The 25,339-nt window shown below is 28.5% G+C and overlaps 1 protein-coding gene across 9 annotated transcripts in view; it reads left to right on the forward strand.

Annotated features, from left to right (window-relative positions):
• Positions 1 to 25,339, forward strand: part of LOC136085999 (adhesion G-protein coupled receptor G2-like) — a 216,766-nt gene that overhangs the window by 169 nt on the left and 191,258 nt on the right. For 4 of the 9 annotated variants that reach the window (XM_065808131.1, XM_065808133.1, XM_065808130.1 and 1 more), the window contains exons 1-3: positions 1 to 87; positions 1,819 to 1,887; positions 15,483 to 15,515. The exon at positions 1 to 87 is cut by the window's left edge. In XM_065808131.1, coding sequence (XP_065664203.1) covers positions 1,824 to 1,887; positions 15,483 to 15,515 — 97 coding nt within the window. In that variant the 5' untranslated portion in view covers positions 1 to 87; positions 1,819 to 1,823. Of the gene's footprint in view, positions 88 to 1,818; positions 1,902 to 15,482; positions 15,516 to 25,339 lie in introns of all 9 variants that reach the window. The other 5 variants (XM_065808135.1, XM_065808136.1, XM_065808134.1 and 2 more) reach the window with 2 other exon arrangements.

Raw genomic sequence — 25,339 nt, forward strand, 5'->3', positions numbered from 1 at the left:
TTCTTTAAATGTTATTTATAAAAGATTACTGGAGTAATTGATTAAGTTGACAAAATAAATAAATAGTTTAAATAAATTTTACAACAGGTATTAACAATTACTTCTTGTATTTTACTGAATAAAATATTATATTTAATACAAAAAATTAAATTTATTTTAAGATTAAATATTAAATTTATTTTAAGATTCATAAGCACACTTATGAGTGCATTCGAGCTTTGAGTTGTGTAACTTTAAATTTTGAGTAAACAACATTTTAATATAAGTTTATAGTATAGTAATTTATATATATATATATATATATATATATATATATATATATATATATATATATATATATATATTTATATATATATATATATATATATATATATATATATATATATATATATACATATATATACATATGTTTATATATATACATATATATATATACATACAAATATACATATATATATATATATATATGTATATATATATATATATATATATATATATATATATATATAAATATATATATATATATATATATATATATATATATATATATATATAAACATATGTATATATATATGTATATATATATATATATATATATATATATATATATATATATATATGTATGTGTATAGATATATATATATATATATATATATATATATATATATATATATATATATATATATATATATATATATATGTATATATATATATATATATATATATATATATGTATAAATATATATATAATTACATGTATATATATATACATACATATATACATATAGATAAATATTTGTATGTGTATAAATATATATATGTATATATATATATATATATATATATATATATATATATATATATGTATATATTAAAATATACATATATATATATATATATATATATATATTTATAAAGAGAAGAGAGAGAGATTTAGATCATTTGAAAATATACAATTTTGTGATAAAGTTTTATGCTTTTCGCCAAACATCAGCCATATTTTATTCTTTAAAACAAGAAAAAACCGTCAAAGGATACAATGTACAGAAAATAACAGAAAAAACAATAACAAAGCAATTGAACGAGTTCTGGCGTCAAAACATAATAATTTTTAATCAAAAAATTGCTTAGTCACCCGTGTCGAATAGAGTGAGAAGAAACTTATTTCGATGCCTAAAGCATTGAAACAAGTTTCTCCTCGCCCTATTTGACTTAATAAGAAAATTGCTTTTCTAATTATGTCATATATATATATATATATATACTCCTTGTCGGCGTTTACGGGTACATGTTTTTCTGGTTGTTTTTTTTTACTTTTTCTTTACTATTTTTTAAGTTTATTTTTTTATTATAAAAATATATTTTTTATATTTATTTTCGTTATTTTTATTTATTTTTATATATATTTTAATTCATTTTTATCTTCTTCTATTTAAAAAAAACGATTAACTATAGCAATATAACCATATTTAAACCTTGCCGTTAGCCTAACTCTTGGCCTAACTTTCATGCTGACCCAAACCAAACCATTAGTCGATGTAGCAGACTTGATATATGTACTTTGCGTTCTCTATAAAAGTTGCTTATGTCGAAATTTTTTACAAAACAACAAGGCTTGAAGGGAAGAAAAACTAACGGGTACACTAAAATGTCCCTGAAAATGCTTATGTCCCCGTAAGTGATACTTTCGGTGCTTATATATATATATATATATATATATATATATATATATATATATATATATATATATATATATATATATATATATATATATTTATTTATATATATATATATTTATTTATCTTATATCTTTTTTAGGCAAAATGAATTATTTGGCATCTTTTATTATGATTTCTCTAGTTCAATTTTCAATTCAAACTATAAATGGTAATTTTCTTCTGGTAATATATAAATATTGCACTTTTTTTTAATTCTTTTTTGTAATATATAATTAAAATATTAATTTGAAACAGTTTGTAATCTTCAACCGTTTAAAATGTATATCAATAAAAGGTTTAAAAAATTTAAATATAATTTGCTTTCATAATAATTGCGTGTCTTTAAAATTACAACGACATCTAATAGTACAGGCAGTATAAAATTACCTTGAACAAATTGCAACACAAGGTTTTTTTACGGCATAATAATTATCAAGTAATTCTATGTGACATATAAAAAGTTCTAAGAGTTTCAGTTTGGGTAAAGTCATTAAATTTTAAAAAATGACACACAATTTTATGGTATTTCTATGTTAACAATGTGTCTGAATTTACTTTCTTTTAAGCCTTTTTAACTCTTCAGTTTTAATTATTTATATATTTTATAAGTTAAACAAAGTCTCAGCCATTAAATAATAAAAATAAAGAATAATTTCAATAGTTTTATATACACATTAACAACTTGTCTTAAGTATGCACTGCTTGTATTTATTCATATTTTAGATAAGTTTTTTATCGAGAGAAATTTAACGTTTAATTTATTTAACTGAAAAGTTTATTTAAAAGCGATTTGATATTGATAGCAGGGGAAGGGTGTGGTCAGGTATTACCTTTTTATTGGAAAAATTAAATTTGCATTTACACATGTTATATCATTTACTGTCATTTTTATTCTGTAATAAAAATAGTTAAAATTTTTCTTACAAATCCAATTTTAATGGATGCACTATTTTGAATTCTTTATTTACTTAAAACTTTGTGTACTTTTTCTGAGTTAAAAGTGACATTATTCTTTCTGCATTCATTATTTATAACTTTATTAAACTTAAATACATATTTATTGTTTATAGACTTTATTAATGGCATGATAGATATGTGTTAGATTACTCAAATATAATCTCGCTAATTGTTGGCAAAGATTATATATTCTTTTGTGTTACATTTCTCCTCGCCCTTTACCACATAATTAGAAAAATGTTTTTCTAAATAAATAATCTCAAAAATAAGCTGGCTAGTTGTAGGCAAAGTTTATATATTCTTTTGTGTTAAATTACTCAAATAAAAAATTATTTATTAATAAAATAACACCTCACAAAATTTTTTGTGAGGTGTTATTTTATTTATTTTAAAGATAAGTTTCTTAATTCTTTTAATAAAATAATCTTAACTCTAGAATGCACTTTAGAGGAAGCAAAATAGTGTATATTGAAATACTTTATAGATTATCTTCAACTTACAGCAAGCAAGGTACTGTATAAAGTTACAAAAATTTTGGTCATTTAAGAGTTAAGAGTTTTTTGAAATATAAATATATAGTGTGAATAATTTTTCTATTTTAAATTTCGGATATGGACTTAACAAAATATGCAACATGCAAAGAACCCATTGATGAAGAAAATAAACGAACAGTAACATTAAGTGACAAGGATAGCTCCAGTATTAACTTATCTAGTTAAAAAAGGGGTGATAATGTTCACACACAGCCTGGTATAATGGTGCACACAGATTGCCAACGAATATACTGTAATCCCTATCAAATTCTCAGAGTCACAAGGCAAAAGGATAAAGAGCATGTTAAATACCAGAAAAGGCATTCACTTAGATTGTCTGAAGAATTTTTTGACTTTTTAACACTTTGTCTGTTTTGTGGACAACCAGCATTTTTAGGGATCTGTGATAAAAAGGTAAAAAAGTATACTGTGCTACAGGTAAAGACGATCAAACTCAAAGAAACAGTTCTGAAAACTTTTCAAGAACGTATTATCCATGTTCATGACCTTCATGCTGCTGATGCTGTTTACCATCAAGCTTGTGATATCAAATTTCGTACAAAGAAGCAAATGCCAGCTGCTCAACAGAAAACTGGTGACACCCCGAAAAAGAAACTTAAGTTGGGTCGACCAAAACAAAAAGAAAGAATGAATGTCTTCTAAGAAGTTGCAAGCTACTTAGAGAAAAATGATCATGAGCAGATCACTATAAATGATCTTATTAACCTCATGAAGAACAAACTGCAATCAATTGGTTCCACACAAGAACCATACAGCTATCCCTATATGAAAGTAAAGCTGGAGGAACATTTTGGCAACATAATTATTTTAACTGAGATTAATATAAGACCAAATGTGGTGACTTTTAGAACGGCAGCAAGGGCTGTGCTTAAGGAATATTACATCAATCAACGGATAGATGACACTGAGGATGAGAAGCGTAGGCTTATGCAGCCTGCTGCTAAAATATTGAAAGAGGACATAAAGGCAGTGCAGATATCTTATGAAAATTATCCATCATGTGATGACATAGAGTTAGAAGAAATGGGCATTTGCTTCTCATTAGAAACACTCAGTCTATTACTTAAAACACTTTTTGTTCGGAAAAAAATTGATGTAAAGATTGCTTCCATTGAACAAGCTATAAGGCAAGCCACAAGACTGCAGATTCTGTTACCACCATTCCGGTTCGGGCTTGGCTTCCAGCTTTATCAATATTTCTCCTCGTGGTTTCTAATTGACTCTCTGTATCATCATGGATTTTGTTGCTCGTATCAAGAAGTACTTAAATTTCAGAAAAGTGAGGCTCATTCACAAGGGACAGAAATTGCCAACCATACAACCCAGTTTGTCCAGTATGCAGCTGACAATGTCGACCACAACATTGCTACTCTAGATGGACAAAATACATTTCATGATATGAGCATGATTACTATTATTACACCTGGGACTCAAGCATGCAGATAAATTTCTAGGACAAAAGTGAGTGCTATAATCAGCACGGCCAGCATGGTCCGGGATGATGCAGCTTGTTCATCAAGGCGCTCACCCAGGAAAGTCATCAGTAATGTTTCTGCCAATGATAGACATGAACCCAAGTGACACAACATGCATATACTCTACTCTGAAGTTTATTAATGAACATGTAAGACACTAGGGTGTATTACCAATTATTACATTTGAACAGCCACTCTGGTGGAAAGCTTTGATGATAATTACAGCGGAACCTCCAGAAAGTGATTCAAAAAACATTGTGTTGCGTTTAGGTGGCTTTCACATCGAAATGAGTTTGCTTGAAGGCATGGGACACTTGATGGTTTTATCTGGGCTACAAGAAGTTCTTGAGTTGATATATGCACCAAATGCAGTGGTCCATATGTTGTCTGGAAAAACTACTGCTCGTGCAGTTCGAGGTCATTTTTTTGTTGATGCTGCACTGAATGCTATGCTCTTGTCCCAAGCATTTAATATTCCTCTACCACATGCTATGGTAAATAATACAATGGATTCTAATTAAGTAGCTACACCTGAAACTATCATCAGAGCTGCAAATTCGTTGTGGAAAAAATATGAAGGGGAAGTTTCTGGACTATATGAGAAGCTTATGGCTGGGTCAATGACTGCAAATGAAGTCTGCCAGACTAACATTCTAAGGAAAGTAGCTAAATGTCTTGCAAAGCAAGCTGAGACCATGATGATATCTTCTGGAACTGCAGCTCTCTGGGTACAACACATGGATATGGTAGATATTCTTCAAAAATTCATCAAGGCAGAGCGAACAGGCAATTGGGCTTTGCATCTTAATACGATATCAGAAATGCTACCTCATCTGGTAGCATCAGGACATGATCTGTACACAAAATGTGCGCGAATATATGTACAAAGAATGTCAAAGTTACAAGAAGAACATCCTGAAATTCAAATGTAATTTTAATAGGAAATGCACGAGGTCAGAAAGAGTGGTCGTCTTTGGGCTGGTCTGTCCTCAGATCACATAATCGAACAAGTTCTAATGAGAAGTATGAAAATAAGTGGTGGACTTACGAGAAGACGAGGAATGACAGAGCAATAGCGTCTTACTTAGCTTTTATCAATACCTGCATGCGCAGAAACTAACAATGCAATGCAGGAGCTCATTTGTGTGAGTTATAACACTGGCGAACAAAACAAGGACATGATGAAGGCTAAACAAAGTCGTGATTAGAATAATGCCTTAACAATTCTTGACTTTCTCAATGAGAGAAACCACTTTGATTCCAACCCAGGACTACGTAATATTGTCACAGGTGCTCATGCAAATCCCAATGTCAACAGTGATGCTGCAAAAGCAGTCGGGAACATGACTCTGAGCTCCATGGATGGTAAAACTGTCAACGAATATTCTTTTACAAGGAAAGCTCAAGTTGTGGTGTTAAATGCTATGCTCCTGACCACTGAAAACCATCAAGTCAACATTGACCTTCAGCTTCTTTTTCAACAACTTATTACTGTGACGATTGCTGTTGGTGATTTAGAATCAGCAAGTATGAGCTCAGCAACTACCAATAATCACTATTTGATTCTCATTTGATGCTTAGAAAACCACACAAACCAGCTTTGGCTGATGCTATATGGGAGATGCTATATGGGAGCTTTTGACACCTGCCAGTACTTCAGAAATACCATTGACAGATGATGTACAGTATGTTTTAGATGGTTAGGCACTTATCCAACGCATTCTGTGGTCTTCTCAAGCCACTTACACTAAACATGTTCAAAAGAAGTATGGAAAAGCCATTGTTGTGTTTGATGGTTATGAAAAACAAACTACTAAATATATGACACAATCCAGGCAATCCAAAGAAATTGTTGGTCCAAACGTAACGGTTGTGAAGAGTATGAGCACCACGATGAAAAATACATATTTCTGTCCAATAAACAAAATAAACAACAATTTATCAATATGCTAAGTAAAGAACTAAAACTAAGAAACTGTCAAACATACCATGCATCAGGAGATGTTGATGTCCTCATTGCTCAAAAAGCTTTCGAATTAGCTATGGCTAAGATGACCATTTTTGTGGGAGATGATACGGACCTTCTTATCTTGTTATGTTATCATGCAAGTTTGCAGTCTCATAACTTTTTTTTCTGTCCTGAGCCCAAGAAAATTACTAAGAAAGCGCATGCAAATAGAACATCAAAACAGTCAAGGCAGAACTTGGCCAGGACATATGCGAGAACATTCTCTTTATTCATGCAATCCTTGGGTGTGATACAACATATCACATTGATTGTATCGGAAAAGGGGCTTCTTTAAACAAATTCAAGACAAACACTCATTTTCGTGAGCAAGCATCTGTAATCAATTCTCGATTTGCATCTGTCAGTGATATTTTATGGAGAAAAAGCTATGGTCATCTTATGCAATGGGAGTGTTATACTGAATGTTATACGATGTAATTGCCAAAATGATCGTCACAGCCTAAAATGTACTTTTAGAAAAAATGGAATTGAATGTACCTCAGCATGTGGACACTGCAGAAGAGTTGTGCAAATGTATCTCAAATAAACTTTGATGATTCAGACGAAGCAGTTAACCTTATTTGACTTGGTGTTTAACCTAAATAATGCATTTATACTATCCATATTACTTTTATAAAAATATCTGAAAATATTGTTTATGTCATGCATCATCAGTATGAGACTTAAAATACATCAGTATGAGACTTAAAATAAATAAAGCTTTTGTATCATTTTTTAAAGAAGGCTTTTAATCAAAAGTACAAGTCAAAGAGTCGTGAAACAAAAAAGCATCAAATAACTGTTACATACTGCAAATGTAAAAAAAAAGTTTCTCTATACTTTTCGAAAAAAGTGATAAGTATGGCAAAATCAAAAATGACAGTCTTTTTTTGTTTTATTTGAATTTTTTTTCTTTCCCTACAAGGATTGCTTAGGACTTTTTATATGTCATTCAGGATACTAAGAGTAGGCAAAAAATACTGACAGACTTTTTGTTGCAATTAGTTCAAGGCCGGCCTACTTTTTTTCTTAAAATGCCTGTATTATAATATGATTTAAATAGAATGTTTTTTATTTACTATTTAAATACAAAAAAAAAAAGTTTAAATATTTTCTCAAGTTTTTTTTCTAAATGTTGTTTTGTTATTGTGTAGAACTTGAAGTTTATTTATTTGTTTTTTAAATGACTTCTAAAAGTTGTTATATGGTAGAAACATAGCGATTTCCATTTAAAATTAATTTTTATTTTATTAGCTAACTTTTTATTAAATTTAACTGGCTTTTTAATTATGTATAACATAATATGGTTTTAATAATAAAAAATAGTTAAAAATTTAGTTTTATTGAATACAAGTTAAGAAATTTACTTAGTTACGCCCATAGCAACCAATTTTTTTGTTGATATATTTATCTAAGAACTAAATTTTAAATAGTTGTTTTTGTTTTTCAGTTTGTATAATTACTAAACCAGGCCCGTAACAACGAGGGAGGGAAGGGGAAGGCGAGAGCAGCAGGAACAATTGCCCCCCTTCCCCCAATAATTTTTTGAACAAATAATTTTGAAGTTAGTTTTTAGAAAAAAACAAACAAGTTTGAATTAAGATATAAAAGAAAAAAAAAGAATAGAAAAGACCTAATTTGTTATCCGTAATTTTGTCAAAAATTCCTATCGCAAAAAATTTTGATCTACCGTAACATGGGTACCGTAACATATGGGGTTACTTTAATCCACTTTGTTGCAATTTTTAGATTTAACGATCAATTTTTCTCTATTCAAAATTTTTTTAATTTTTTTTTTATTCAAAATATTTTTAAAGATATCAACCTTCAATTCGAGTTCATTGATTTATAAAATAAATTATTAACAGATATACTTTTTATTTTTTCAAAATGTGGCATAATGTTACCCTGGGTTGGTTTTTTTTTACGCAATGTATACTTGTTGCGCTGTTTTGCTTCATATACTTACAAATTACTTAAGTAAATACCTTCATAATGTTAGAGCAAATGCTTACCTAAAATTTACATCAAGAAATACTTCTGTTTTGTTTAAATAATTGTTCTCAGATCAATTTAAAGCAAAAGAAAAATAGAAATTATACAGAAAACTTTGTATATTGTATTAATTTTTTTCTGTTCTATAACAGAAAAATATATATTTATAATTAAAAAAATAACTAAATTGGTAGGTAGGTAACAACTCTATATAAATTTTTAATGTTAAAAAATAATTGTTATAGTTAGATTTAAAGGCAAACAGCCTAGACTTATATTTACTGTTAGATGTTGTACTAGAGATACCATATTTAACTTATTTTCGTTTCTGGGGTGCTTCTAGGGCATTTTTGATTGGTATAACTTTTGATTCTTCTGAGTCAGGGCAGATTCATTTTCCTGGTGGAACATTTAGTTTGTTTTTGCGCTTTAATATTGAAGTTCCAAGGTCTGCACGATTGTCGTTCAAATGACTGATAAATGCTTGTGAAATAAGGTTTAGGTCATCAGATGATCGATCCTGCAGTGGCAACCGAATAATAAAAGGTTCTTTATTGCATGAATAAATTCCACACTTAGCAAAACCTGATATTAAAGTTTCACTTGATGTGTCTTTTATTAATTCCAGCATTTTTTTTAATAGTGATGGATCCTTTTGGAAGCATCCTTTTGGAAGCATCCTTTTGGAAGCATCCTTTTGGAAGCATCCTTTTGGAAGCATCGTTTTGGAAGTGTTGTTGATTTTTTACCTGCAGGTGATTCTTTCCATGAATTCAAAACCGTTTTCCATTTACTTTTTAGTGGCCTAAAATACACAACATCTAGAGGCTGTGCCAAATGTGACGAGTTAGGAAGTAAATCACAAATACTATGTTATTTACTTGACACAGTTTTAAAACATTCTGACTAATGTGTGATAATAAATTATCCTCAATGAGAACTTTTTTTCCAGTTGTTTTTTTCAGTATAGGAAGCAGGTGAGGTTGTACCTAGTTCAATGGGGACCGTTTTCAATCCACGTTGACCGCAGATCTTCTGATTTGTAGACAACATATGATGGTATTGTACATATAGCAGCGTTGCCGCAAAACATGACTGAAATATTGGACTTTGATGAGTTCATTACTCTTTCAGAGTATTTACAACCTCTACAGCAAATAACTTTTTTGCGGCCTAGGTCATCAATTAGGTTTGTTTCGTCAAACCTAAATGATGACCCAGTTGTATATATTTTCTGCTGGCACATTTGTTACAACTTGGGAGAGGTTTTAAATAAACTCGCTTAAAGTTTTTTCGTTAACAGCAGCCCTATTACGTTTTATATTAGCTGCTAACCGCGTGGTGAGCGTAAGATGTCTTATTAAAAATAACTTAATCCATTCAAATCCTGAAAAATTGTTTCTAAACTGTGGAATAGTTTTGTTTTGGAAAGAGAGATAATTCTTTACAATAAATCTAAAATTCAATTCATCAACAGAGAATCCCAACTCAGACATTGCCAAAATGTGAGAAACAAAAAGCAGATTCTTCCAAAGCAGTAAATTTTGTAGGATGTCCTGGTTTTCCATTGTGTTTTAGCTTCAGTTTACTTTAGATAGTAGTTCTAGATATGTCAAAATCTTCAGATGCTACTCTCTGATTTATTCTGCCTTCATTAATAGCATTAAGGCACTGTTGGAGTTTTTCTTGAGAATAATCTACATATTTTCTGGAGCCCGGTCTCCTAGAATACATTCTTGGCATTTTCATAAGCTGAAATATAAATTAATCAATATATTTTACCAACAACAAAAATACTGTTTACAGTATAAAATACAGTTTTTGTAAAATTATTACAATTTTTATGAATAAAAAGCGTAAAGGAATTTTTGTGAATTAATATTGCAAATAGTAAGTAAAAAATTCAAAGCAGAAACTTAAAAACACATAAAAGTTCTGCCAAGTGAACTTCACTAGCAAATTCAGTTCATTTTAGACATCCAACTCAAAGTTAAATTATTTAGTGTGCGGCAAAGGCAATATGGTTTCATAACATAACCCGTGTTACGGTTCAACTATTTGACATATGTTGCTCCCTTCCCCGCAGAGTGGTGGATTAAGACTTTTTGGGGCCCGGGGCTATTTTTTTGTAGAAAGAATGACCAAAAAAAAAATAAACTTAAAACTAATTCGAGGTTCCTTATTCCAGCACTGCCCACCCCCACCCCCCTCCCTCATTATAATTTTTGTTCCGAGGGGCCTCTAGACTACTTAAAAACCAAATCTGATAATGTTGTTAAAATGAGTGTATGAAATTTTTAATAGATATGTTGTTTTTAAACTGTAAAACTTGATTTCTCAATTGTATTTTTTTGTCTGACTACGAACAACAAGTCATTCATAAATCTTTAACCATATATGCAATTAACTTTAAATTTTAAGGCTTTATAGATAAAACCTTCGACCATATAAACTGATAGACACGCCGTAAGTTAAATATTTTGAAGCCAACATCTTTTAGCGCGTGACGTCACGTTTGGGCAGAAGAAAACCGCGATAGAAAGCTTTAAGAAAAAGTTAAATGTAAAATTTTGTAGTAAACATTGTTATTGTTTTTAAAATAGTATTAAATTTATCATTTTATTATTTGTATCAACTTTTAATACATTCTTAGATTTCTTAGAATAGAAAACGTAACAGTTAATACAATTTTATGTTTTATTATACATTACATTAACATACAAAATAACTTCTTATTGATTCGAAAATAAAATTTGCTTTGTTAATACACTTCGTATACGTTTATTATGTCGTATATCGTTGATCGAGTCAGCTTTGTGGTGCAATCGTATCTTTAAATATTTAGCAATAATAATTTTGACTAAAGATATTATATGATTACCTTGAGGATCTTCATCAAACATATGATCATGCAAACAACTAAAAACAGATTTGTGCATATTACGCAAACATTTGATCACTAATATTTCTATTATGTTCTTTTTATTTAAACTATCTGTTTGCTCTAATATTCTGAATTCTGTTTCAGCCAACTTGCATATATAAATAACATCAGGTGATGCGTTTATAAGACCAGTCTTTGGATTTAAGGTGTACTGTTTTAGAGTCACAAGTGTAGAAGTATTTTCATCCGAAGTTAAGGCACAAATACAAGGATTACATTTTACCGCTTGTTTAACTTGCCGAACTACAAACCCAGCAATATAGCTTACAGCATCAACAACGTAAAAAGATAGTGTTTCAAATTCTGGAAGCTTATAATAAGCATGATTATTTAACTGAGACTGACTTTCAAAAATGTCAATATCACCCCTTAAATTAGCATCTAAACATTGTATTCCCGATAATATAATTTGAGACTTTCGGTTAGTACTTGCAGTTAAAATTGATATTGGTGTTTGATCTAAGCAATTTGCATTTTGAGAACCAGTCACTTCACAATGAATCAAAAGACGTTTATACGCACTTTCAAATTGGCGAGCTGTTGGGTTGTTATTATGACCACCGCAACTACGAATAGCACTAAAAATAACTTCAAGATGGTCTTGGGATATTTATATGCTAAAACATATTTCAATATCGGTTCATTGCTATTAACATTTTCTTCATAAATTGACTTCAAAGAATTCAGACTAATTATCATGCCTAGAAAACCCATTTTTCTTCCTGTTGTATACATAAATTGTCCATCTGGTATTTCTCTAAGGCTTTTCAGATATTCAATTATTTGATCAATGCCTAAAAATATTTTTTCTTTGTTCCGACTTTGTATGCCACACTTCAAATTTTTTGCTAGTAAATTCCGACTATTTAAAATATCAAATGCATCATTAATGTTAGTAACAAAAATTTCAGTTGGTTCACTATTTTTAAAATTTAATGGGTGGTTTGTTTGCCTTAAGTAGTTTAATGCTTTTGCCACACTTAAACTTAAAGTCTGAGCTGCAATTTTCACTTTTATTTTTTCTCGTACCCAGTCAATGTGTCAATTTCTAATTTTTGTAGCAAGGTGCAGACCTTCACTATTCTGTATATCTACTAATTTCTGCAAGTATGACCACTCTATAGGATTTCCATTAGTATCATAAATTGCTGGTCTACTTGCTAGTGCATTACGTATGAGCTTTAACATGTGTGGAGGATCAGGTAAAATGTGTATGATTTGATATAATGATGGATGATTTGATATAGGATGAGGAAACCAAGTCTTCATGTTTTCAATATAAATATTGGGTCCTAAAAAATTTGCCATACTAATATTTGAAGCAGTTCCATCAAATGTAAGCGATATAATTTCTGCACCACTTTTATAAATAAACTGTAGACAATGTTTAACAATATTAGCTTTTTCAAATCCTCCTAAAATCAATATAACCAGAAAATTTATGGCCTGTCCATTCAATTTTTTTTCTAATGACCATCTCATCTAGCTCTTTTACATTTCTATGAAGAGAAACTAAAGCTTCTTTACTAAATCCAGGGGAACAGTCAACACTTTCATACCATTTTTGTATAGTTCGTGGATGAGGAAGTGCATTATTAAATGTTTTCCTAACATAACTATATGCTTTAGCAGAATAAAAATTTAATGTTAAAGCAAAGCTTCGTAATTCTGGTGGGTAATGCTTTTTAACTTTTCCTTGTAAAATCCGACAAAATAACTGTTTTGTAGACTCAGACATAGTAGTTCCCTGTAATTAAATAGATTAAATAAATTGATATATTATTAGTTACAATATTATATTTCTACTTTATAACCCAATCAAGTAAAATGGGGCATTTTTGATTGGGAATAAGATGATAGCATAGTAAAAAGCCAAACAGATTTTATGTAAATGACACACAACAACCCAAACACACACACTTGTAAAAATAGTTAAAATTAAAAGAAGAGTCATACACCAAATTATCACAATAGCATTGCAATCATAACTACGATTATTACTGTTATGACAAATACAATAATTAACTCATTGCTATTCCTACCGTAATTGTAACGAACTAAATTTTTTCCTAACTGTTATCTAATGATTAATGTAGTAAATATTTAATCATAAAAACTTACTAAATTAAAACCATATTTCAACAGTAGGTTGACTAAAACATAATAATCCCAAAAGTATAACTTAAATTAGTAAAAATATTTAAAATAATTAAATAAAAAAATAAAATAAAAAAGTCACAAATATAAGTATATTTAACAACTACTCATAATAAAAATTTATATCATACCATTAGTGTAGTTGACATTTCTTCAGAAATCACACTTTTTGATTTAAGATGACTAAGGAATTAATATAAGTCTTTAATCCTTTTTATTAGACGACGCTTGAATTGCTGAAGCATTTTAATTGTCTTTTTTTTAGCAGCAAGTTTACTAATAGTTAATTTTATAAACTTTTTACTGTTTTCTGGTGTTACCATATCATCTTCATCAAAATCACCAATATACCGTTTACCATTAGTTTTAGGATTGATTTGACAATTTTGAACATTAATGTTCCTAAAATATAAAGGTGTTGTATGTCACAAAAAGTAAACTCAAACATTTAAATCAATATATGCCATTGTAAAACTAATTGTAAAGTATGCTATTATTAATTAATTAAATTTGACTTACTGTATTGGATCATTGGTTATATTACTGTTAACATCAATGATGTAATTGTCAACGTTATTGGTCCTAAAAATATATAGGTATTATGTTAGAAAAAGAAAACTTAAAAATTTTAAATCAATATATGCCATTGCAAAAGGATTAGTTAAATTAAACTTACTGTATTGAATCATTGGTGATATTATTGTTAACATTAATGATATAATTGTCAATATTATTGTTACTAAAAATATATAGGTATTATGTTACAAAAAGTAAACTTAAAAATTTTAAATCAATATATGCCATTGCACAAGGATTAGTTACATTAGACTTACTGTATTGAATCATTGGTGATATTATTTGAAATAATACTTTGTCTGTTTTTTGGTGGTTTTCTAGAAAAAGAACTTTTTCTTAAATGTGTTGGGAAATCAAATATAGAAGGAATTGCATCAGTTTTTAGTTTCTTTTGTGAACTCCACGGACTACCTTCATAACAGTCACTTATGAAATGTCTAACACAAAGTTTAGACTGTTTACTAGGAGTAAAACCATCCCTCCGCATAACTTGTATCCATTTTTTCCTCAACTCCAGATCTTTCGGAAAACTACCAACAACAAAAAAATATTAAATAGGTATATTAAAATAATATATTATTTAAATTCGAAATATTACGTAGGATCTAAGCAAAGATTTATTTGAAGCAACTTACCCATGAAAAGAAACCCCTTTTGTATATCTTTGTGTGCAATTATATGCAGAACAAGATAAAACCATGATCTATATTATATACCTATATTCTATTCTATTTGAAAATTAAAATTTAAACAAAATAATATGCATAAGAAATATTAAAACTTTAAAAGTGTTAAATACATCAAGCTATTTTCGCCCAAAACGGATATTATAATTCGTTGAATCCCCAAACGTGACGTCACGCGCTAAAAGATGTTGGCTTCAAAACTTTGTGAACATTAATTTACGTAAGGCGTGTCTATCAGATTATATGGTCGAAGGATAAAACTGCAATAACTTACAAGAACTAACCTTGTTTCTATTTGAATAAATTTATATTTTACTAAAGGTTTTTGCATCAAAAATATCTTTTAAAAGTGAAAATTTTTTAAAGCGCTGCCATTTTAAAAATAATTATTATTTTAAGTTTTTCTCGTTAGGTTTTGTTTATTACACTATAATCCATCTATGCGGTAAGTTTTAGCTTGTAATGTCATAAAAAAGCTGCGAAAATGTAGTTTTCTTTTTTATTAATTTTTCTGCATTTAATGCTGAATCAGCATTAAAAAAGGTAAATAAATTTTTTCAGCATTTTAAATTAAATTAGGCATTTATTAGCTTTGCTACTAGTTTTGGTGTGTAGAAAAAGTTGAAAATTAAAAATTATTTTTTTACCTTAATCGTCAAACTGCTATATTTATTGTTACATATATCGCTATTTTGTCGCAACCCGATATTCTCTTTGGTGTATTTATATACAAAAATATTTTTAGTTTTAGTTAACACCGTCCATGTTGTTTGTTACCGTAAACCGGGTTAACTTTGTACCAATTTTGATAAAGAAGATAACTTTTTGAAAAAAAGGAACATTTTCCCAAAACTATTTTGATGCTCAAAGTTGTGCATTACTAATGTAATTTAATTCTTAAAATGGTGTATTCATTGTATTCACCAAATCCAAGATTTTATGGAAACAATGAGGTGGTCAATGTTACTCGGCAATGGGGTAACTTTGTCATAGTAAATTGTTTTTTTAGCACCGGATGTAAATTAAGTGTAATTTATAAAATTTAAACTTACAGTAGCTTTTATTTCAAAAAGGGATGCCTAAAATTTGTCAAGAAATTAAAAAAGGAACAATAAAAATAAATATAAACAGTATTAAAGAAACATATTAGCTAAAATAATTTAATTTTTTTTAATTATTTTTTATTAAATGTCAGAAACAGCAAAAAATACGAGAGTAAAAACAATTTGTAACATAAACTCTTTGTAACACATCTTATTTCAATATGTAACAAAACTTGTAACACAACTTTTAATACAAATTGTGTCAATTTGTAACACAAACAATTTGTAACATAAACAAACAATTTGTAACATCAACTCTGTTTTTTTAAAAAAAATTTAGGCATCTCTTCAGTAATCTATCGTAAATTCAATAGAGACTGATTCACCTTCAGATGCTGTCACTATTGTATTCTACAGAAATAGATTTTCCTGATTCAATTTTAAGTCTTTTTTTGGATATATTATTTTTATTCTTATTTTTACTTTGTGTAACATCTTCTTATCACCACCTTCATTTTTTTTCTCATTTAATGTGTCTAAAAGGCTCTGGTCTAAAGCTTTACAAGGACTTAAGACGTTTTCACTTGGTAATTGGATATACACAGCGTTAGGATTAAATGGCACCAAACCACAAGCTCTAAATCCACTGATTAAATTTTTTCTCGAACATTCATTAATGGATGTCATTAAATCATTCAGCAACTTAGAAAAATCTTCTTTTGGTAATGTTGCAAATTTTTTACCACGAGAATTAAGTTTCCAACCCAGAAGTATACTTCTCCAGGCTTTTTTTGATGGTGCAAAGAATGCAACATCAAGAGGTTGAAGTAAATGGGTTGAAGAAGGCATATGAACCTAATGTTATGTTTTTCACAAGAATGAATAACTTTATGACTTAAATGGAAGGAGAGATTGTCACCTATTAATGCTTATTTCCCAGTTTGTTTCTTAATGCATGGCAATTGGAAAAAACCAATCCTCAAAAGTAACTTCATCAAACCAGCCTGATTGGGTTCTATTAAAGCGAGAATTTTTTTGACCATGTTTTATCCATAAATCGTATAAATGTTTGCTTTTAAAAACTGTGTATGGTGGAAGAATTTCTCCAACACTATTTCCACAAAACATTACAGAGAAACAAGCTTTACTGTTATTCATTATTCTCTCAGGATACTTAGTTCCACGTTTCATGACAATTTTTTTATTTCCAGGATCATCACGCAAATTTTTTTCATCATACTTCCAAATATCACAAGATGGAACTCCTTCAAGCTCAAGTCTGATATTGTCAAAATAAATTTTTAATTGTTCTTTGTTTATAGCTGCTCGTTTGCTTTTAATATTTGATGCAATTCTATGGGTTAACTGTGAACGTTTCATAAATATTGAGACCCAATCAGCACCAGGAATATTGTTTTTAAATATTTTTACAGTACGATTTTGCGATTTTAAATAACCAGCTACTAACATTTTAACATCAACTTTATTTAATGGAAATCCCAAATCACACATGACCTTGATTCTAGATGAAAATAACTGCTCCTCATCATAAGTAAATATGGTTGGTGCACCAATGCATTTTTTATGCTTTGACTTCATTTTATTATGTATAGTGCTTCTTGGTATACTAAACCTTTTTGAGGCTTGATGAATAGACACACCTTCATTAATTGCACCCATACACTCTTTCAAAAGAATGGTATTAGAACAAGAGTTGTATGCATGTTTTCCAACACTATGCTTGTTATATTTACGAGGCATTATGCATTAAACAAAAGTGAATATAAACAACACAAGCAAACTGCAATGTAGTAATTTATTAAACTATAATTGCAATTAAAATTAAAACTAAGAGTCTCTAAATTTTAATATTGTTATAAAGTTAACAAAATTATGATTTAGCAACAACAACAACAAATAGGTTAACAAAGAAAATATACTTTTTTAATAATCCTAAAATACATTCATGCTAAAAACTGTTTTTCAAAATAAACTATTTGGATAACATGCTTTAAAAAATATTATAGTTATAATAAATAACGATTAAACTACTTTAAAATGAATATTATTTACATGGCCAAAGTTACCCCAAAAGAGTATAAACCTACGGGGTAACTTTGACCACCCTGTAAAAAAACCAGAATGTTGTTACTTGAGCCAAAAACTTTTCAATTAATTTATCTGAACCTTTGTCTTTAAAACAGAAGAAAAACTGAGTTGTTTCCTATCATTTTTATCTTCGCCCAGACAACATTATGTTAAACAGTTTTTGATTGTGTTTTACCAAGATGTAGTTTTCATTCTTTTTCACTTATAGTAAAGAGCATTTGCAACAAACTTCATATCAAAATTTAAGCAAGAAAGATTGCCTAAAATAAAACAAAAATAGTAAAACGTTACTTAACTGTTAAAAAGTTACAGATGATTAATTAAAATTATTAAAAATGGCCAAAGTTACCCCGGTTTACGGTATTGCGTTTTTGATTAATAAAATAATATCAAACACTAAGTTAATTAAAAAGCAATATAGTTAATTTAATTTAACCTTAAGTTTAATTACCCTGTAACTTAAAATTTTTTTTTTTTTTATTTTACGCGTTTTTATATTGAAATTGGTTAATTCTTTTTCTTTCATTTTTCGTTTGCTCGTTTGGTTTTTGTTTTATCTAATTTATTTATGGTATTACCTATTAATTAAGGCAATCTAACTTATTCTTTAATAATTTTCTAAGCATCTATCTTATTTCTTAGTTTAAACTTTATACTTTTGGAAAAAAATTTCGTAAAAAATATTAATTGTAACACGGTGCTCGGCCTTAAAACAAAAAAAAGTTTTTAGTTTAGTTGTAAATTTATGTAAATTGTAATATTTTCAAAAGTAAAAGTATTATGCTCAAAAAAAACGATGATACATTTGTGTATTGGCTCTCAATGTTATACTCACGTAAATATATCAATTTATAACATTTTGGCGCTACCGTTTTAAACTATTAAAAATTCTACAAATCATCGAAAAAAAGTCTAACATATTGTAAATGCAATAATGATAGATAGAAAAAAATGAAGCTTTTTATCTAGAACAACCAACCCTTGTCAATGTTGTTTTGTGTGTAACGCATCTCGAACAGTATTAAACTATCATAATTGTTTAAAAAAATGAACTCTAGAAGACATTATCAGAGATTATGTTTAAAGTTAAGTTCCTGGAAAATATTTTTAGAAACCATGCCTTATATCTGTTTTAACCCTACTTTGCCGTCGCTAGTTGACTTGCACTTGTTACGTTGGGGTCCATACGGACCCCAACTAAATAATTATGTTTTTAATAAAATAATTCGTTATTTAAAAAGATTACCCAAGATAGTTTTATTCGGTTTTACCAAGAATAATACATTACTTTGTTATTACAAAAAAAATCTAAACAAATATATATATATATATATATACATATATATATATATATATATATATATATATATATATATATATATATATATATATATATATATATATATATATATATATATATACAGATATATATATATATATATATATATATATATATATATATATATATATATATATATATATATATATATATATATATATATATATATATATATATATATATATATATATATATATATATATATATATATATATATATATATATATTAGGGTGTTTCATATTTTATCAATTTTTGAAATTAAACTCGCGAATCGATTTATAAATTGAACATTTATATGAAAATAAGTTTGAACAAAAAAAAGTATGTTTGTACAATTTTTAGGGTCCCCGCCAGTTCGATTTTGGGCAAAAATGTTGGGTGTTTTAAACGCCTGGCGGGGACCTTAAAATTTATCCTAAAAATTTTTTTATTCTTTTAAATAATATATGTTGGATTGGATATTAATTACATAAAAGGAGCATGTTGAAAAAATTAAGATACGCCTCCGAGTTATTATTATTTACAAAAACCTATTTTATAACTCGGTGGCGTATTTTATAACTCGGAGGCGTATTTTATAACTCGGAGGCGTATCTTAATTTTTTCAACATGCTCCTTTTGTGTAATTAATATCCAATCCAACATATATTATTTAAAAGAATAAAAAATTTTATAGGATAAATTTTAAGGTCCCCGCCAGGCGTTTAAAACACCCAACATTTTTGCCCAAAATCGAACTGGCGGGGACCCTAAAAATTGTACAAACATACTTTTTTTGTTCAAACTTATTTTCATATAAATGGTCAATTTATAAATCGATTCGCGAGTTTAATTTCAAAAATTGATAAAATATGAAACACCCTAATATATATATATAAATGCATGTATGGTTTACTTTGCGCTGTGTTCACAAAGAATTTTGCTGTGTGTACAGCATACAAAATTGTTACATTTATCACAAGTACTTCGAACTTTTTTATCAAGTGATCTAACACAGAGCTTGCATCTACCTCGTTTTCTTTTCACACTAAAATTACTATTATATTTTGCTTTATTTTGATCATTGCTCCTTTTTGTGTTTTTTTGTGGATCTTTGAATGACATAGAAGAACTTAATTCAACATTTTGTGATGAAATATTTGCAAGTGACTCGCAAATAGAATCGTGTACTTTAAAGATAAATTTGAAAGTAACAGTCTTGAATGGAGTTGGTTTGCTACCAGAGATTTACCGAGCTCTTTTAAAAACAGTCTTCTGCAATGCGTCTTGTGTCTATTCCATGTAGGATTTAAATGCATCCAAATTACAAAAGCATTAACAGCAGATATGTCTAGGATGTTGTAAAAGATTACCATAGGCCACCTGAATTATAAAAAACAGACTAATAAATAATAGATTTCATAAACTTATTTAGGGTACTGCTTTATTTATAATTACCTGCGGGTCATTCTCTTTGTAGAAAAAGTAGACACCATTTGATCAAGAGTATCTACTCCACCCTTTGTTGAGTTATAGTCCAGAATTATCTGTGGTTTTTTGTCAGGGCGATTCGATATCTCTGCATCACAATGATTGCTACTCAGCAGAATGACTGACTTTCCTTTCTTTGGGACATATGAGACTGAAGTTAACTGTTCTTGGTGACCAAAAAATGAAGAGTAGACTTCTCGTGTTCGAGCAGGTAAAAATTCTGTAGGAATTTCTTTTTTATTTTTGCGCATCGTTCCAACTAGACTTAATTTTTTCTCCAAAAGTTCTTTTGCAAGTGTTACTGATGTGAAAAAGTTGTCCATTGTAACATTTCTTCCAGATCCGTTTTTGACTTCAACTAAATCATGTACTACTCGTTGCCCTTGATTTCTTTCTGGTCCCTCCCCATGAATACGACCGGTATAAATTTGTGCATTTAAGACATAGCTGGTACTAGAATCACACAATAACCATAGCTTTAAGCCATATTTAGCTGGTTTGGATTTTATATATTGTCTAAAGGAACAACGTCCACGAAATGGAACTAGCTGTTCATCGACAGTAACATTTTCATATGGTCTCAAACTATTTGAAAGTGTTTGTACCCAAACGTCAAAAACCTCACGAATAGGTGCAAATTTGTCATTGTTGCGTTTTAATAATCGAGCTGCTTTGTCGTCAAATCTTAAAACTCTTGAAATGGTATTAAAACGCTCACGACTCATTACCGAACGAAAAATCTCCCGGCCATCACTATGTCCCATAGCTTCTCTGTAGCTTCACCTGCTGATCGGTAAATACCTGCTAAATATAAAAGTCCAAGAAACCCATTTAGTTCATCCTCAGATATTGGTGCGCACATTTCTTTAAAAACAATTTCACCTTCTTTGTTTAAATTAGTTAGAACTATCTTGAAGATCTTTGGGGTAAAAAAAATTGAAAAGCATCATTTATTGAATTTGTCATACGTATTGCATATGGTGTTAATCCTGGTTTTAATTTCATGACATTTTGTGCTGCAAATTTTTAGAATTGTTTAGTCTTTGTTTTTGCCATATTTCATTACTTTTTGGGCACTTATAAACATTTGTTGTACTGCTAACTTCCAATTCAGTTTCAACTATTCCATTAGTTTTACCTGGACTTATTTCCTCAGCTCTATCATTATGTATATTTCCTCTATTTAACACCTGATTTGCATAACTTATTCTCCTTTGACTATTTAAGCCATAAATGCTGCTAGTGCCTCTAACCCCACGAGTTCTACATCTTCTAGCTCCTAATACTGGTGTTGACCTATTCCCTGCTTTTGAAATTGCAGGAGTATTTACTTGAAAATTAGCATCATCTGATGACTCAGTATATTCTGAGCTGTCTGTTGTTACTTCAACAACAGACAGCTCAGCTTCTTCCTCATCATCATCGTCAGATGTTAGCTCTTCTTCACTTGATGGATCTCTATCAAGCGATACAAACAATAGTTCCTGAACCTGTTCAGCAGTGTATCTAATACAAACTCTTTTTTTATTTTCAGCCATAATTTTTAATATTTTTTATGAAATCTAAATTTATCTAATTTATCTAAAATAATCAAAGAAAAAGGTTAAGTCACAAATAAAAAAAATAAAAACAGTTTTTAAAAGCATAAGTTATGAAAAACAATTAAGTTTATAAGAAAACTATGTTGGGGTCCATATGGACCCCAACATCATTGATTTATATTTTGAAAATATCTAAAAAAAGGAAGCAATTTTCAAAAAATATATTTTTGGTCTTTGAACACTTTGTGATATTTAACAGATACATAAAATTTTGAAAAAAAATACTAGCTACATAAATATATAATGCAAAAACAAACTACTCGTGGGGTCCGTTTGGACCCCACATAATAGTAGGGTTAAGTTGTTTATTGTGAATGATGTAGAAATCAACATGCTACGATTGCAACAATTGAAAACGAAACATGCTATGATTGGAAATTGCGATCAATGTAGAAATAAATATGCTACAATTGAAAATTTAACAATGTTTTTAAACTGTAAAAAGAGTAAAATTCTTGATGGTTTTAAAAAAATATATCTTAGTTTATAGTCAAAACAAAAATTTGTCTGATTAACTTATTAAAAAATTTAATACAGCGAGACATGTTTTTAGACAAATAAATGTAAAATGACTCAATAATTTTTTAGCAACAATTTTAGGTAATTATGATAAAGTTAGAAGATTCTGCTAAAAACAACCGCTCAATATACACTTGTATTCTTGGTATCATATGCCTTAAACTTTTTATAAGATTTTGATTCATGGTTAAGAAGTATCAGAACTATTTACTTTTCCATATATATAATTTCTTAGGTGCTGTGCTACCAGTAAATTTTTTTAGATTTTTCATGAACTTTTATAATTATTATTTTATATAGGAGTTCTGTCATTTAAAAAAACTTTTAAGTAAACTTAATATACTAGATGTTTTCAAATTATACCTTTATCTTATAAGAATATGATTTAAAAATACTTTTTAGTAAAATTAATATACTAATTTTTTCGAATTAAATCATCGTCAGATAAGAATATAATGAAGTTTTAGTTTAAAAATATTTAGTATATTAAGTTTACTAAAAAATATTTTTAAATATTTATGTTTGAAGAAGGTTAAAAAAAATAGCAACGTTATTATCGAATTCATTGTTTAAAAAATTAAATTATATATAGCACAAGATTTAAAAAAAAATAACAAAAGCCAATGCAAATATGATGAAGGTTTAGTTTGAAAACACTTAGTAAGTTTACTAAGAAGTATTTTTAAATATTCATGTTTGATGTTGATAAAAAAAAAAAGTTGCTTTTTTTTATAACTCATTGGTTACAAAAAATGATTACATATAGCGCAAGATTAAATAAAACAATAATAGCCAATGCAAACCCTATTAGTCAGCCACTAAGTATTACAAACCGAGGTTGTAAATTATGAAATACAATTTTAAGTAATGATCTAAAACTACTTTCTTCACCTAATCAGTTTAATTGCTCCTTTGATGCTCCCAAATTATTTTTATTGATAATAAGTTTAAGGAAAACTTGATTTATATTAGGTAAAAATAAAATAATACAATTATGTATCTTGAAATAATAATAACAGGAAAAAAAAAGGTTTTAATTTAGATGGAAGCTGATTGCAAAAATATTAAATCTAAAGACTATGGCTGGAGAGATTTCCCAGAAGTTTTTTCTACTGGATTTTCAATTCCAGAAGAAAAAATATCTGATGTATTAGGAAAAAAATAACAATGTTTTTTTAGTACGTTTTTTAGGAGGCTCTAGTGGTAAATTTATATTGCGTGAAGAAATTTCGGGATTCTATCCAATCAAACAAATGACGGCTTTTGCGACTGCAAACTCTAATTTAAATTACTGCAGTAAATGCAGACTGGACACAACAAAATTACTATAAAAAAGTTTTTTTACAAATAGTTGGTTAGAAAGCCAGGGCTGAGGGTAAAATCTGCAAACTTTTTTCTATTGCGCAACCTATCAATTTACTTATAATTAATCTCATTTTAGTTGTGCAAGTGCGTAATGCAAGCAATTTTCGGCTGTGCAAGTGCGTAATGTATTGTAATAACTTAATATAATGTCAAGTTTTTCTAGAAAACACAAATTGGAGATGATTAATACATAATATGCATTATAATATGATTAGATAATATGACACAATAAGATGATTAATACATAATATGCACATAATATGCTTAAACGTAAAAAACACAAGGTTGTAACGGAAGACTACTTTGAACAAGCATTAGAAGAAAAATAATTATATCCAAAAAGTTGAAACCCCTAATGATCCCTCATTCTACACAAAATCCTGCGCACGTCCATGCTATTAATTTTATTCTTGATTGGTTATTTTAACTATGTAATGGTTTTAAAACCCAGCCGGAACAACTCAAAAAATTGTTACGTTTGTTGCTAACCTTCTAAAAAAATAAATAAGACATGCCAAGAGTAGTCTCCATTCCGTAAATTTTTTAATTCTTCTTTCCAAAAATACTTGCTAAATATTAATGGTTTCACCGTTACAGAAACGTACTTTTTTAATTATTATTTATTTTATTTTTTTTATGTATTTTTTAAACACCTATTATACAAGTAATGTGAATTTAATTTTCGTTCAGGATAAACAAAAAATCTTGGATTTTTTTTTTTCTTTTATCAAACATGACATCAAGGAATGTTTTTTTCAAGAATGGCCTTGAAAGTTGTTCTTTGTCCATTTAGTTCCAACACTTAACTGCACATTTTAAATT

The sequence above is a fragment of the Hydra vulgaris genome, chromosome 10, assembly GCF_038396675.1.
Source record: "Hydra vulgaris chromosome 10, alternate assembly HydraT2T_AEP".
In the NCBI taxonomy this organism is placed as follows: Eukaryota; Metazoa; Cnidaria; class Hydrozoa; order Anthoathecata; family Hydridae; genus Hydra; species Hydra vulgaris.